Source organism: Puma concolor, chromosome C2, assembly GCF_028749965.1.
Source record: "Puma concolor isolate L17-30 chromosome C2, mPumCon1.1.hap2, whole genome shotgun sequence".
NCBI classification, from domain to species: Eukaryota; Metazoa; Chordata; class Mammalia; order Carnivora; family Felidae; genus Puma; species Puma concolor.
Window position 1 is genome coordinate 30387932 of NC_141675.1, and position 17509 is coordinate 30405440.

At 37.8% G+C, this 17509-nt stretch overlaps 1 protein-coding gene across 3 annotated transcripts in view; it reads right to left on the minus strand.

Annotated features, from left to right (window-relative positions):
• The window catches only part of RYK (receptor like tyrosine kinase), a 104975-nt gene that overhangs the window by 36231 nt on the left and 51235 nt on the right, over positions 1-17509 (minus strand). The window contains exons 4-8 of one of the 3 annotated variants that reach the window (XM_086674330.1): positions 16060-16194; positions 13856-13909; positions 8225-8369; positions 4175-4275; positions 68-193 (exon numbers count right to left, since the gene is read on the minus strand). In XM_086674330.1, coding sequence (XP_086530456.1) covers positions 68-193; positions 4175-4275; positions 8225-8369; positions 13856-13909; positions 16060-16194 — 561 coding nt within the window. Of the gene's footprint in view, positions 1-67; positions 202-4173; positions 4276-8224; positions 8370-13855; positions 13910-16059; positions 16195-17509 lie in introns of all 3 variants that reach the window. The other 2 variants (XM_086674329.1, XM_086674331.1) reach the window with 2 other exon arrangements.

The window sequence follows — 17509 nt, forward strand, 5'->3', positions numbered from 1 at the left end:
AATAAAAAAAATTTTATAGTGTTAACATTAAATCTTGCTTGAGAAACGATTTTAAGAAAATAAATACCTTCTTGGAGTACATCTTTTAAAGTTATCCTCTCCCTGGATATTGCTATATCCTTCACCTTAGCTTTGGCCTCCAAAAGAGTGACACTTCTCAGGTCGTTCTTCTCTATCCGCAAGGTAGGATAACCTGAGGAGCCAACAAAGCCAGACCAAGAAATATAAATACCCTTATTGTGCCATCAGGGTCAACTAATACAGTTCAAACTCAGGACTCAAGTCACAGGAATGAATAAATGTACGAATCACAAAATGGGGGTCGCCTGGGTGGCTCAGCCAGTTAAGCGTCCAACTTCGGCTCAGGTCACGATCTCACGGTCCGTGACTTCGAGCCCCGCATCAGGCTCTGTGCTGACAGCTCAGAGCCTGGAGCCTGTTTGAGATCCTGTGTCTTCCTCTCTCTCTCTGACCCTCCCCCATTCATGCTCTGTCTCAAAAAATAAATAAACGTTAAAAAAAAAAAAAAGAGAAAGGCACACACATGAACAGGGAGAATTACTTACGAAGGTCACACAAAATTATTCTTCAATGTTTATATATTTTTGAGAAAGAAAGTGTGCGTGCACGCACACAAAAGGGGGAGAGGTAGAGAGACAAGGAGACACAGAATCTGAAGCAGGCTCCAGGCTCTGAGTTGTCAGCACAGGGCCCGACGTGGGGCTTGAACCCATGAACTGTGAAATCACAGTGAGACACTCAACCAACTGAGCCACCCAGGTGCTGCAAGGCCACACAGAATTTTAAAGAAACACTTTCTACCTATCCCAAATCCTTAAAATGCATAATTAAGACCAGTAACACTAAAATGAGTATTACCATTACCACCACTTCAACTGCCTTTCACCCAAATGAAATAAGCTTTGACTCACAGAATATTTATTTGTTTGTTTATAGTGTGCAGGGGATGGGGAGAGGCACAGAAAGGAGAGAGAATCCCAAGCGGGCTTGTGCTGTCAGTGCACAGCCCATTGTGGGGCTCGATCTCACAAACCCTGAGATCATGACCTGAACCAAGATTAAGAGTTGGACATTTAACAGAGGCACCCTAGGCACCCCTTTTTTTATTTATTTTTATTTATTTCATTTGAGAGAGAGAGAGAGAGAGAGGGAGAGCGAGCACAAGTGGTAGAGAGGGGCAGAAGGAGAGAGAGAAGATCTTAAGCAGAATCTATGCTCGGCACGAATGTGGAGCTTGACATGGGGCTCGATCTCACAACCCTAGGATCATGACCTGAGCCAAAATAAGAGTTGGATGCTCAACTGACTGATCCACCCAGGCACCCTTGACTCACAGAATTTAACTTATTCCCGTTTATGGACTGTTTTTTTCCCCAAAAGATTTTCTAATATAATCTCCTAACAAAACAACTTTTCAAATGAAAAGACTATCTTTTCGAACAAAACATCTGGTTGATTTAATCAATCTCATGCTTATACAGCCTAGTTGTATCATTGTGAGATACATCTGTTTTTCAGCTCCGCTATTTTCCCACTCATTCTTACTGACAGCAAAAATAAAATTTCTAGCTATAACTTAAAATTTTCATTCCAAGAAAAAAATGTTAGAATAGAAGGAAGATTCAGTGTTAGCAAGTAGAAACCGGAATGGCTTCTCTAAGATTTATGCGCTTTGGTAAACACATGGTAAAAAACTCCCTGGAGAGATAAAAGACCTAGACAATGGTCATCAATTGTTGCTACAAGATCTAGACGAAAGGCTTGGAGAGTTCTGTAACCAAAGGATTAGGCTGATTCTACTGATCAGCAGTTTGAACAGGATACACACAGATATGTGAGTATCTGTATTTGTATATGTTTAATCGTACCTGGAGTTCTCAGAGTTTCTTAGATCTATGGTCTGTTGTTTTGTTATTTTGGAAAATTCTTGGCCATTGTGTCTCCAAATATTTTTTTTACTCCTCTCTTTGTCTTTCTTTTATTTATATACAAGTGGATTTCCACTGGATTTTTAAAAAAATGTTTGTTTTTGCCCTACATAATAAATGAATCATCTATCTCAAGATAATGTCCACAAAAATAAGTACATTTCTTATCAATAGTAACTAAAAATATTTTTAATAAGTAATTTCAAGTGACTTTTTTTTTAATGTTTTTATTTATTTTTGAGACAGAGAGAGACAGGGCATAAGCAGGGAAGGGTCAGAGAGAGAGGGAGACACAGAATCTGAAGCAGGCTCCAGGCTCTGAACTGTCAGCACAGAGCCTGATGTGGGGCTCGAACTCACAGACTGTGAGATCATGACCTGAGCTGAAGTTGGACACTTAACCAACTGAGCCACCCAGGTGCCCCTCAAGTGACTTTTAAAAAGCATTTTGCTTTTAGCATATAATAAATGAATCTCTATCTCTTTAAGGTTATAGCCACAATCAAGAATTGACTCTACTGAGCAAATCTTGACATTTAAACATTAAAATCAATGATGTGTTTCTTCTGAATAGTCTGGACTACTTTCATATCTATCATTGTGTTTTCTGAAGAGCATATAATTCTTTCTTTCATTGGCGGTGATGGTAACTACTGATGATTTCTTTAAAATTTCATTTAATCTTGAGCATTCACTCTTTCCCCCTTTTCTTTTTCTTGCCACTCTTATTAAAGAAACCAGTTCTGTTATCCTGAAGAATGTTCAGCATCTGCTTCTTCAAGTATCATTTAACTTGTTCTTTGATCCCTGTATTTCTTGTAAACTGCCAATCAGTTCCACAGCCATAATTAGGTGCAGGTTACCTCTTAGTAGTGGGGAAGGGTGACAAAAAATACTCCATGGGTGGTATATCACATGTGGGAGTACAAAATATCTAGTTGTCCTACTTTCCGTGATGCAAAGTTTCATTAGAGGAGTCACACCATGACAGTCTGCTCCCTCAAATGATCCCATTTCCCTTTGTTGACAGGGTTTTAACACTGATGGTCTTTTTCTGAATCAATTATTTTAACAGAGGTTATAATTATGATTTTCTAATTCTATCATTCCTTCCACATTTATTAGCTAGGATTCTTCTGTAAAGAAGCATTTTCCCTCATCAACCAGCACTATCTGCTTACTCTGAAATACAGTTCATATAGCCAGTCATCAGAAAGAGGGATTTTTGGTGCCTTAGTTACTTCTCATAATGATTAACTTCTTCAATAACTATCATCACAAACTCAAGGATTTTTACACATTGTTTCCATCCACTGCAGTCATTCTTTTTGATGCTCAAATGTCCCATTTCAACCTGCCCCAGGTTTATCTTGCCCATTCCTGACCTAGTCCTGAAATTCTCCATTTCCCCAAAGAATCCTGGTTCTTTTTAATGGGAAACAGTACTGGAAGACCACAACAGGGCACTGGATGAAGAACAGATAGTAAATGCCAGTCCAAGGAAGATACCAGCTAACTGCCTGTAAGACCTAATTAATCAATAGCACTACTGAGTTGAGCCCTGATTTATGGTCCACTGTTTATCCTGAGGATTATGTTGTTTTCTATTTGTGTGGAGACTCATTCCTCATTGCGTCTAAATTATATTCTAAGAATGATTATTTTCCACCAACATCAACATCAACATGTTACAGTGTAAAAACTTTTATCAAAATCCTGTTTAAAAAAAGGGGGGAAATCAGATTTCATGTTCTCAATTCTAATGGCAGCTATCCTACAGGATAGGAAGTTATTCTATCATGATTAAAAAACAATGCAAAATCCCTACCACTGCCCTTCAGATTATCACACAATTCATTAAAATCTAAGACTCATCTTCATACAGCTCAATGGCTTATTCTATCTAACTACCTGAAAATATTTCTTCTGAATTTCTACAGAAGTGATTCAGTATCCCTTTTAATGTAATTAACCTATGGAAATCTCCCCAAAATTAATTCTAGCAACTGAACTTAAATTATATTTTTAGTATTCCAATTTTAGAATGTTTCACTCAATGCTCTAGAAAGCAGAAGTTGAAGATCAAGCCTAATTCTGCGCATGTTAGATACTATGTACATGGGATGGTACACATGCCCCACAAATAACCAAGCACACAGGAACCACTGGCAGACAGACCACAGACAGCAATAGTAAATCATCTTTAGAATTAAATTAACTCTTACTGGTGATAGGAGTTGCATTGTTGGGTGTGTCAGCTCTCAGATATTGAGTCGTCTGGGTAGATGGCTGAGACAGCCCTTGGGAACTACTGCTGGCACTGATGCTGCAAACAAGTTTTAAAAGAGAAATATTTGGTAAGTCAGCTTCAGTGAAAACCCTCCTTTTTCTATGTATGCAAAAACGCATCCAACCCATATAACCAGCTTAAAATCCTGATGGCAATCACAATAATGCATGGATCTCCATCACAAACATGCCATATTGAAATTTTAATCTCATAATATAGAGCCACTTCTTCTTTCCTTTCTATCCTCACAATCATTAAGCAGGTTCATCTTATCAATCATTCAGAAATGCAGGTATTAGTCCTTAGACACCATAGACAGCAGTCCTTAACCTAACACAGAGATATGATATGTTAGGGATCTATGGGTCATCTCTTAGGAAAAGAGCCCATGTCATCCAATTAAATTGCTTTAAAAAAAAAAAAAAAAAAGAAAAAGAGGAGTAGAATGACAGGCCTCTTTTACTAGTGGTCCAAAATCATATGGCCTAATAAAGGATATAAAAGCAAATCAAATATGCCAATATGCCCAAGGCTTTTTAAGGGGTATCATCTCTGGTTCAAATCAATCCCACCTTTTTAGAATTTCTGGAACTTATTACAATTTTCTAGTATTTGAAGCATTCCATTATACCATATCCTTTAAATAATATAAGAGATCCAGAAAAGGACAGGCTCAAGTAACTGTTAACCCTATACTCAAGATTTTACAAATTAATACCTCGTTAAGTATGTGCTTTTGTCTTTTCTGTGGGTAAAAACCTTACCTCAGGTTACCCTTGGGCACATTTCAGTTTCACTACCTCAGCCCTTGAATTCTGTAGTAGACGGGTGAGGGATAGAAATTTAACATAAAAACTGAACTCAGATGGCAGGAAGTCATACCAAACTGTCAGGATAGGCTTTTCATGCCTTCCTTAGCTGTAGGATCAGCAGGGTCCAAAGGCTCCCAACTTTCCTAAATATGCAGTATCTTTGAACTGACCACACAATAGCTCTGTATTTTCAAAACCTGGTGATTGAAAAAAATAATGACAAAAAGTTGCTACTCAATCAGGGTGCCTGGGCGGCTCAGTCGGTTAAGCGTTCGACTTCAGCTCAGGTCATGATCTCACGGTTTGTGAGTTCCGGGCCCGCGTCGGGCTCTGTGCTGACAGCTCAGAGCCTGGAGCCTGCTTCGGATTCTGGGTCTCCCTCTCTCTCTGCCCCTCCCCTGCTTATGCTCTCTGTCTCAAAAATAAATAAAAACATTAAAAAAATGTTTTTAAAAAGTTGCTACTCAAGAACTGATCTCTGTGAGTCTACACATGTAGTGGGTATGGGGCAGTACAGTGAAGAGATGAAGACCATAAACCTTGGGTATGGGGGCAGTACAGTGAACATAAACCTTAAAATCAAAACTGCCAGCACCATTTACGAGCTGTATGATCTCAGGCAAACAAATGGTTCTGTAGCCTCGAATTCCTCATGTTTAGAATGAGTTTGATTCTACCTCCTGACAAGGTTGCTAAAAGGATTATATGAAAAATAAAGAAAGAAAGCTTTTAGGAGAGTGCCTTATCCTCAAACATATACTTACATATTATTAGAAATTATTATTATTACTAATATTATTAGTAATATTAGAATGATAAGGAACCACAGGACACCTGTTTTTGGAGTTCTGGGTACTACTCAAAGATCAGACTAAAAATCAGTGTTGTTGGAAGTCCAGGGGAGGGAAGAGAAATGTTACCATCCCCAAAGAGTGGAAAATAAAGGACTTCAATTTACTTACCCATAAAATAGGATTAAGAAAACCTATCTCCCAGGAGTTTTTTGACGCTCCAGTTGTATAATATATGTGAAACTATTACCTAACTATTACCTGCAACCAACATAGTTAAATAAGTGGCCAAACTCCAAATTATTTACTGGTCATTTGTTTCTCTCCAGTAACTGAACAGTAGGTGGCACTCTTGTACCACTTCAGAATTCTTGAAACGCCTACAAAGAGTACATTACTAGCCATCAAGCTAGTAAGTAGAACAGCGAGAATTCAGAGATGCTTTGTTTGGCTCTTAACCACTAGGTTATGCTCTGAAACTAAGTGATAATGTAAGTTGCTTTTATTCAGACAATGTCTGGAAACCTTTGCCCAAAAATGGAAAGAACCAGAACACCTAACACATGAGTGTAACTGATTTAATATATATTTTAGCAAGTTGAGGTATATGCTCCATTGAATCTGTAAGTTTTTGCACAATTCTGGCTTATGTGTGTTCACAGCCCTAGCACGCACGTAAGCATTCAAGGAAAATGGGTGTATCAAGACTTCTAAATGCCAGGTTCCTCAGTGACTCCTTTAACTGTGCATATGTCCTCTCAAAGTCCTATCTAAATGTCCCTGTTACCTTACTTCCCACTCAAGAGGCTTCCAAATGTCATTTCTTCCTCTATAAACCCCAATGCTAACTTTAACACCACCATATACACAAAACCTATTCTGAAACACATCTCCCAAGTATTTCCCTTCCTATTCTTACCTTCTTCCTCGTCCTTCTCTACTCAGATAAAGCAAGTAAAACAGAGGGGACAAAGAGTACTTAGGGACAGATACTGAATCCAACCAAGTTGTGTTGGTTGTTTATGCCACACATATGCTTACCCACTGTGTGTATAACACTGTGTAGGCCTGAGGATTCAGTAATCAAGAAGACATATTGCTCCCTAGTTGGAAAAAGCTTATAGTCTAGCAGCAGAGACAAGTACACAAACATGATTACTGGAGAAAAAAGTAGAATAACTGCCACCAAAGACAGAGAGACAGAGAGGGAGAAGCAGAAAGCAGGAGAGAGAGACAGAGGAGGGAGAAATGGGCAGTTGGGAAGCTTAGAAAAGACTTCATGTAAGAGATGGCAATGGAATTAAAATCTGAAGAAAGAACAAGGTTTAGGAACCCTGTGGGCAAAAGGAAAGCATGAATTAAAGTCCTAAAGGGCAAATATAGGGCAAAACTGTGGAACAAGTAATCATCTGACTACAGCATAAGGGTACAGTAAGGGAAAAAGAGAAAGGTTCAACAAGTTTGGAAAATACCTCTCCACCGAAAGAAAGGCTTTGAAAGGCAAGTCATGAAGTTGGAAGTCTTTCAGTCAGCAAGTGGGAATCACTGAGGAGAAAAACAAGAATTGTGTACTGGGAAAATAAACCTATCATTCCATCTTTACCTCTTACCCTATCCTACCTATAAAGTCGTCCCTGTCATCTCTGATCCACCTAGGCTGGGACAAGTACCTTTTCTATTCTCACACTATACTACACATATCATAATCACCAGATTTATAAACTTCTATAATTATAGGTTGTCAAAGATAAATAAATACTTGAAGCTACAAGGTATATCATTATTTTTTTTAATATTCCCAGCATATCTCACCCTGTGTATCTCCAAGGCTACACTTTAGAATCATCCAGGAAGCTTTAAGAAAAATACTGATGCCCTAACACCACCCCAGACCAATTACATCAGAATTTCTGGAAAGTAGGACCCATGTTTTATAAGCTTACCCATGACTATAATGTGCAACCAGGTTGAGAACCAATGGTTTAAAGCACAGCAGGTTCTCAATAAATTTACTGGATGGATGGATGGAAGGATGGATAGATGGATGGATATGACAATGATGGAGGGATGAACTAGGAGGAAGAAACAGGGCTATTTTAAAAAGGTACTAGGAGTGGAATAGAGTCATGTCAAAGGGGAAGGGAATAAAAGTGTGCTCACCACTTCTTACCCATAAACTAATAAACTATAATTTGTCTTCAAAATATCTTTTAAATAAAATCAGAGAAACATAAATAATCACAAAGACAACAGTTGTTCTTTTGGCAAGACCTGATCACCCTCCCTCCTTTCCCTGTGCACCACTGTGCATGCTGTGTGGGCTCCCATGAAAATGCAGATAACCGCTTTAATTTTTTTCCTTTCCCAAAATAGGTATAATACCTGTCATCCAGTTCAATTCTTTTCATACTATGAAGGTGCAAAACAGCTAATATTATTGCTACAAGAAATATTACTGCACAGCAAACCCCCACGCTGATATAAAACACACGTGTAGAAGTGGTTGGAGCTGCATGTACAGGATCATCTGAAATAAAAATGAAAAAGCACATTAAGCTTCCTAAACAAATATTATCAATTGCTTTGTGACACAATGAGTATCCTGTTCTTTGTGAGAAAGATTTTCATTTCATGTGTCCATTCTTTGATAAGATCAGTCACCAATGGTGTGTTGATAGAAGTTCTCAAATTTTTTAATGTTATTGAAGGAATTTTTAAAAATGGTTTTAAACAAAACTTTTCATGAATGAATATAAAAGTCACAAGTGCTAGACATATGATAAACCATCTGTAGCAGTGCTGTCCAACAGAACTTTCTGCAGTGATGGAAATGTTCTCTAGTGTGTTATCCAATACGGTAGCCACTGGCTGCCTGTGGCTATTAAGCCGTTGAAATGTAGCTAGTACTACTGAGGAACTGAAGTTTTAATTTTATTTCATTTAAATTAATTTCAAGTTTGGGGTGCCTGGGTGGCTCAGTCAGTTAAGCGTCCTACTTTGGCTCAGGTCATGATCTCGTGCATCATGAGTTCAAGCCTGCTTCGGATTCTGTGTCTCCCTCTCTCTCTGCCCATCTCCCACTGACACCCTATCTCTCAAAAACAAATAAATACTAAAACATTTTTTTTCCAATTAATTTCAAGTTAAATAGCCACATGTGGCTAGTGGTTACCATAGTGGACAACACAGATGTACAGATCATTCATATTTGTTCAACAATGATATCTAGAGTGGAAAAGATCAGACATCTTTGTTACCAACCACTGATTCACAGAAGGAATATACAACACAGTGACCCCACACATTTTAAAAAAACAAACTTTTAGTCTTCTCTTATGAGAGTAACAGATTATTTTGCTTATTTTTTATTTTATTATTTTTTTAAATTTACATCCAAATTAGTAAGCATATAGTGAAACAATGATTTCAGAAGTGGATTCCTCAATGCACCTTACCCATTTAGCCCATCCCCCTCCCACAACCCTTCCTGTAACCCTCAGTTTGTTCTCCATATTTATGAGTCTCTTCTGTTTTGCCCCCCCACCTGTTTTTATATTATTTTTGTTTCCCTTCCCTTATGTTCATCTGTTTTGTCTCTTAAAGTCCTCATATGAGTGAAGTCATAAGACTTTTGTCTTTCTCTGACTAATTTCGCTTAGCATAATACCCTCCAGTTCCATCCACGTAGGTGCAAATGGCAAGATTTCATTCTTTTTGATTGCCGAGTACTACTCCATTGTATATATATACCACATCTTCTTTATCCATTCATCCATGGGTGGACATTTGGGCTCTTTCCATACTTTGGCTATTGTTGACAGTGCTGCTATAAACATGGGGGTGCATGTGTCCCTTCAAAACAGCACACTTGTATCCCATGGATAGATGCCTAGTAGTGCAACTGCTGGGTCATAGGATAGTTCTATTTTTAGTTTTTTGAGCAACCTCCATACTGTTTTCCAGAGTGGCTGCACCAGCTTGCATTCCCACCAACAATGCAAAAGAGATCCTCTTTCTCCACATCCTCGCCAACATCTGTTGTTGCCTGAGTTGTTAATGTTAACCATTCTGACAGGTGTGAGGTGGTATCTCATTGTGGTTTTGATGTAGTTCCCTGATGATGAGTGATGTGGAGCATTTTTTCATGTGTCGGTTGGCCATCTGGATGTCTTCTCTGGAGAAGTGTCTATTCATGTCTTTTGCCCATTTCTTCACTGGATTATTTGGTTTTTGGCTGTTGAGTTTGATAAGTCCTTTATAGATTTTGGATACTAACCCTTTATCTGATATGTCATTCACAAATATCTTCTCCCATTCTGTCAGTTGCTTTTTAGTTTTGCTGATTGTTTCCTTCGCTGTGCAGAAGCTTTTTATTTTGATGAGGTCCCAATAGTTCATTTTTTATTTTGTTTCCCTTGCCTCTGGAGATGTGTTGAGTAAGAAGTTGCTGTGGCCAAGATCAAAGAGGTTTCTGCCTGCTTTCTCCTTGAGGATTTTGATGGCTTCCTGTCTTAACATTTAGGTCTTTCATCCATTTTGAGTTTATTTTTGTGTATGGTGTAACAAAGTGGTCCAGGTTGATTCTTCTGCATGTCGCTGTCCAGTTTTCCCAGCACCACTTACTGAAGAGACTATCTTTATTCCACTGGATATTCTTTCCTGCTTTGTCAAAGGTTAGTTGGCCATACGTTTGTGGGTCCATTTCTGGGTTCTGTATTCTGTTCCATTGATCTGAGTGTCTGTTCTTGTGCCATGCTTATTTTTAAAAATAAGAGCAGGATAACAAGACCCCACTCAGTAAACAGTATTCAATTTTCTATTATTCAAAACAGAGGGAAAGAGAAAGCAAGCCTTGGCGCTGGAGGAAGTAACTCAAAGACAGGCAGACAGACTGACACACACACACACACCTACACACAGGCAAACTGAGGAAGAGATGCACGGAGACAGAGATACATACGTTCTAAGCGAGGACAGGTGAAGACAGAGAAATAGAAGCAGAACTGGTGTAACTGAAGCATCAAGTAAGTTTTGATGATGAGCACTCACATTTTTTTTTTTTCAACATTTATTTATTTTTGGGACAGAGAGAGACAGAGCATGAATGGGGGAGGGGCAGAGAGAGAGGGAGACACAGAATCGGAAACAGGCTCCAGGCTCTGAGCCATCAGCCCAGAGCCTGACGCGGGGCTCGAACTCACGGACCGCGAGATCGTGACCTGGCTGAAGTCGGAGGCTTAACTGACTGCGCCACCCAGGCGCCCCGAGCACTCACATTATAATTCTACTGAATAAAACCTGAGAAATTTGGGTTTTATCCTAAATAAGACACGAAATCATTACTAAGCAAAGGAATGATATACACTATGACAGCTGAAAAAAAAAACAAAGCCAACTGCATGCTGTGCAAAGAATGCTATGAGTGTTGAGCAACAACAGGGAAAGGGAAGAAGTTAGAAGGTTACTGCAGTAGTCTAAAAAAGAGACAGCAGTGGTGTGGGCAAGAGTGTTACGGAAGATAAATTAATGGACCGGCGTATAGTTCACAGACCTTGCTTATGAATGATACTGGGGTAAAAAGAAAGAGAAGAATCAAAACTTTGGCTTAAAGAATTAGGTGGATAATGGTAACTTTACAAAGATTAAAAAAAAAAAGGCAAGTTGAGGGAAGAGAGAAAAAATCAATAGTTTTGTTGTGACTAAGAATACCCAGTATACATCTACATGGACATGTCAAGCTGACAAGAAATACAAGTGGAGTTCTGGGGATAGGTAAGGACAAAGATAAAAGCTATAGCTTTGAAAAACTTGGGAATCAGGTTGCTTTCTAAAATTTAAACTTTGCTTTGAATCAACAAACAATAAATCAGAACAGATTAAAGCAAAGAAACCAAATGGCTTCCAGAGCAGCTACACTTTACTACAGCGTGAACGAAGGCCTGACTTTCCTGAAGAATGCCACAGGCTAGTCAATCCTGGGAGGGGCAGAAAAGGAAGGTCGCCAAGGCTGGTGTTGGCAGTACCTATCCAAGCACACACCAGGGCAGAGAAGAGGAAAGACACTGCTCTGCCGGGCAGGTCCCCTGAATGTATCCTACTTGTTCACCCCCCAAATTCCAGGCTTGTGTATGCACTGCTCCTATTCCTTCACTTTGACATTTCACTTGCCACCACCTGGTCACCCTTCAAGCCTCAGATGAGATGCCACTTTCTCAGGAAGCTGTCCCTCACTCCGTCAGAGATTACATGCCCCTCTTCAGGGTTCCCAAAGCACCATAGCTTGCCACACTCTTGTTATTATCACTGCCTTATTGCCTTGTCCATCTCATCCTCTACATCATAAGCCCTTGAGGGCACGGACTGTTTTGCTCACAGTTTGATCCTCTGCCTCCAATCATACCACCTGGCGTACCACACATCCTCAAAAAATGCTGGATAGATGGATAGAAAGGGAGGGAAGGAGAGAGGTATCAAGAAAAAGAGCCAGAGACCAAGAATATGCAATATTCTATTCTCTTTGTTAGAAATAACATCCTATTAACATAAAAGAAATGGGTAAAGTCACCAGAATTTTCAAAGTAAATTTGAGAAGCAGTGATATTTTAAAAAATGGTTTTCTTTCTTCTCAGAGATAAATCCAATGAAATATTCTAAAAAAGTAGACAACATTTCATATTATTTTATCTTCAAAAAAGGCGCATGTTGGGATATCCAGATATTCTTTGCCTCCTGAGGTGAGAAAAAGATAAAACAGGAAGCACATACTACTATCTATGAACTATTCTTGCCAAGAGTTGGCCCTAAATCTAATCAAGTACAAAATCTAATACCAGTTTATAGGAGAAAGAAAAATATGTTAAATAATGCCACAAGGATGAAGAAGTGAGAAATTCTATGTGATAAGTGATTCCATTTTGTCAACAAAAAAGTGATACAGGGGAGAGGGGTGATCTCTGATTAATATAAAATATTTGTCAACAAAACAGTGTGTGGGCTTCATTTGATCCCACTGTGGAGGAGAAAGTATAAGATATTTTTGAGACAATCAGGTTAATGTGAACATGAACTAGCCAAATAATTTATTAAGGAACTACTGTTAATTTTGTTAATTTTGTGATAAATCAAATATAAGTGAATAGGTGCTGGGTGTTTGTGGGTTGTTTTTTTAATTGCCTTTTTAAAAAGAAATCCATACTGGAATATTTATACATGAAATGATGCCTGGATCGTGCTTTAAAATACCCCAACCCTCCCCACCCACTTACTCATCCAGAAAAGGAGGAGAAAATCAATGGAACAATACTGGCAAAACATTGATCATTACTGAAGGAGGGTAATGGTCACACAAATGAACAAAGGTTCATCAGTGCATTCTCTCAGCTTTTGCATATTTGAAACTCTTCCCTTCCACAATTTTTTTTTAAAGTTTACTTTTATGAAGAGAATCTAGTATCCTTTTAAGATAGTGCTATTAAAACTCTCTCAGGAAGAATAGGACTCAATGTGTCCACATCAGAAAACTAAAAAAGAAGTCTAAGTTATACCATTTAAACACAACCATTACCAAAATAAAAATCTACTTTGAGTTTCTGCTCTGCAGGTTTAAGTAAGTATCTTTAAGTATCCTTAAGCTGCATTTTCACCTGGATGAAATTAGCTGAGGGTTAACTGGTCCAGGCCACAAATCAGATTTTCTAACCTTCTGCTATTGAGATGAGGATCTTATCATACTTTAATTATTACCATTTGAAATGATGTGATATAAATTCTTGCCTATAAAAAATTTTTAGATCATTTGTTATAAAATATGTATGAATTTTGCTTTACAAATATTTCAATATTCTAACAGTTTCATCTGACTATATACCAATCAGTGAAATAAATAGTAAGGCCTCATGTATCTTTTGGCAAACTGGACACTACTAGGCCTCCAAGCCTCATACAATCATGTACATTTACAATCAGGCAGTTTTTATTCCTCATGATGGAGAAAGGTAATACATTAACACTTACAAATAGTTCTGCTAGTGTTTTTGTCCAGGGCTGAAGTTTTTACTTCTTCAAGTTCTGAATTTAAAAAAGATAAAAGATGCTTTTAGAAATTCCTTCTTTTCCATGAAAATCCTTAAATACTTAAAATACACTTTCTGAATTTTTCTCTAACATAGTTTTAGTTCTATTAGAACATTGCCTGAACTAATTAACAAGGTATTTGTTGCAAGATAATAAATCCTACATTACTATTCTGATCATCATCACTCTAATCATCAATCATTAGTCTATGGGTGTTGTTTATAGATGCTCAATGAAAAAGGATTTCTGTGGTCAAGAAGTTTGGGGAAAGCCAAGTATTATATCATCTGTGGAGATTCACAATTCACATTAGCAGAGTATAAAGGCTCTAAGGAATGCTTAAGTAATGAAACTTATCTGAGCCAGCGGTCCCCACTCTCACATAAAAAAGGAACATTTTCTTGCCAGTAACACCCATTAGCATTTGATATAGTACAGATATGTTTTCTGTTGCAGTTTTTTAAATGTAGTAGGTGGAAAACCACACAAACACATTAGGATCACATATTAAAGTAAGAGTCATAAATTGGATAACTGGGGTAGCCAGAAGTATGACAACAAAATGAAAAGGGTGGCACTATATTAAACTTAAGTTAAAACAGAATAGAAAATTATGCTGTTAATGTTAATTTTCATGTACACATTAAAGAAAATGGAGAAAGTATGAGATCATTCTGAATGTCATCTAACCATTAACCTCAGTGGATACTAACAGTGGTGGGCTCCATTGATCACATCATATTTGGCCATCATTTTGCCTTTAGATATTAAGAGACGAGGCACCATGGTACAGTCAGAACACCCTCCCTAAGCATCAGGAACCAGGCTTCTACACTCCTGACTGGCTGTGCAAACTTAGGTGGCCTCTCCAGGGACAAGTCTCCTCACATCAATTATATAATGACTAGGTTGAACTAGTCTCTAAAGTCCTCTTTGGCTTTAAAATTGTGTGAAAGTACACACATAACCGAATATACTAGAACTATAAAATATATCAAAACAGTGAAAATAAAAGGTGCCTGCTAACTTTCCATTTAAAAAATGTCCACTCTAAGGCAGTACAGCTCTTTTATTGGCATCTATCTGGACATTAGCCATGATAACTCACTTGCTGGCCCCAAGTATTTTCCTAACCCTTAGCACTAACTTCAATTAGGAAATGTGTTAAGACAGAATTTAACAACAGAGCTAAGAGCACGAGTTTGCATGCAGTGCACCTCTTAGCTGTCTGACCTTGGCAAGTTGGTCAGATTCTCTGAGCCTCAGTTTCCTCTTCAGAAAATGGAGATAATGACAGAAACTGCTGCTTAGAATTGTCACAAGGATTAAATAGGTTCAATGCATGTAAAAGCACTTGTAACATAGTACAAATGCACAGTACGAGGCACTCAATTTTAGAGGGCTTTATTTTAGTTCCCTCCCCCCACCCCACATCTTAGTAACCATCTGTACATTAAGTGAAAGAAAGCGCAAATTCAGGTCACTTTACCTCTGTGCAACTTAAAGTGAATGGATTGGACAATCTTTCAGGAAAACTCTCAAATTCTTTCATCTATTGCCCATGGGAATTCTCATAGCCACTGTCATTTCTTGAGTACCAGATTATTCAAACCCAAAGCTATTAACATTTATTAAGTACCCATACACAGTATTCTAAGATTTAGGTTTGATTCAATTAACCAAAAAGAAAATAAATAAGAACAACTTCTGAAACAGGTTATCATGCCCATTTTACAACTGAAAAAACTGAGACCTAGGTTAAACAACTTGTCCAAATATCCTGCCAAGTATATCCAGCCCCAGGACAACTGAGCCATAGTATTGTTATAAGACAAACACAGTTAACACTGAGTTACTCAGGGGCCCCTATCAGAATTACTTGACTTCTTTACCTCTTTAATACTATTTCACATTCTTAATGGAATTAGCAATTCTGATAAAAGATTTTGAGAAAGCAGGGCCTGAGTGAGATTCCTGGCAACAAGGTAGCTATCAGGCAATTTTCTCAGAATTTCATTTGTTACTGCTTTTTCTTTTCTCATTTGCTACTATAATCAAGATTTGGTCACAAATCTAGAAAAAGATGACAAAATGTATTTTTGACATCTATATAAAACACATACTTTGGTGAATAAATTCCTTACTTTTGTAGCACATTTTCCTTCGTTTAAAATTTAAGACTGTAAAGTTTTTTGAAGAATTTACTGTCAAGTTGAGCTGCATTAGTATCATAACCTCAGAATCTACTTTGCCAGTACAGGAAAGCTCGACCCGAAACACTGTTTAAAAAACAAAAAAGAAAAAATATTTTAATTTTCTAAAAATTCAACATTAATACCTAGTATTTTACAGTTCTTTATTTTTGTTGTATAAAACTAAAAGAATATTTACATAATACTAAAATTTTCAGAGAACTTATCTTCAGACTACATACCTTTAGACATCATTCATTTATTATAGATATAAAAATTAAACATTGAAGAACAAGTCAAGACATAAAAGAAGAGATTATTATCTTCAACTTTTTCTCATGATTTTTAATAGATTACTTTGTCTCATAAGTCCTCTCATTATAATATAGTAAAGCTACTGAATAAGGCAAACCATGCTACCTTACCAGTCACATCAGCAACGATAACAAAAATTACTTGATAAAAAGGAAAGACAATTTATCACCAAAATGCAATTATGTATTGCTCTTAACGAAGATTAAATATAAACCCATAAACTGATAACCTGATAAATCAGTCAACTGTGAATTTAAAAAATACAAAGCTTTCAAAACAAAACCTTTCTTTTTTTAATGTGTTGTGTTGTTTTTTTTTAATTTATTTCTGAGAGTAAGAGAGACAGAGCATGAGCGGGGAAGGGGCAGAGAGAGAGAGGGAGACACAGAATCTGAAACAGGCTCCAACCTCTGAGCTGTCAGCACAGAGTCCCACACGGGGCTCGAACTCACAGACCACGAGATCATGACCCAAGCCGAAGTCTGATGCTTAACCGTCTGAGCCACCCAAGCACCCCCAAAAAACCCTTTCTAAACAGAAACTGACTTTAAGCAATTATTGTAGCAATGAGGTAACAGACTTTGGTGCACACCATTTTTTTCCAATCTTTCAGTTTAAGATTCTTTTCCTATAAATTTAGAGTATCATTCTTTTCTTCTTTTCAGAGAGAGAGAGGGAGAAAGCACACACTAAGCAGGGTAGAAGAAGAGGAAGAGAGAGAAAGGGAGAATCTCAAGCAGGCTCCACATTCAGCATGGAGCCCAATGCGGGGCTCAATCCCATGACCCTGGGATCATGACATGAGCTGAAATCAAGAGTTGAATGCTCAACTGACTGAGCCACCTAGGTGCCCCTACAATATCATTCTATCTGTATGAGCATATGAAAAATATGGGCATTTCTGAACTTCTTTACTGACCCATAAAAATGAGTAAGCCTCTCTATGCTTTCCTAAAGCTTAATGTATGTCACCAATAATGATGAGTGACTGCCAGAAAAAGTTCCACAATATTGTGGAAAGTACATGGCTTACCCTTTCAAATTTTAAGAAGTTCACTGTTCTTAAAATCTCACATCTTTAGGAGCT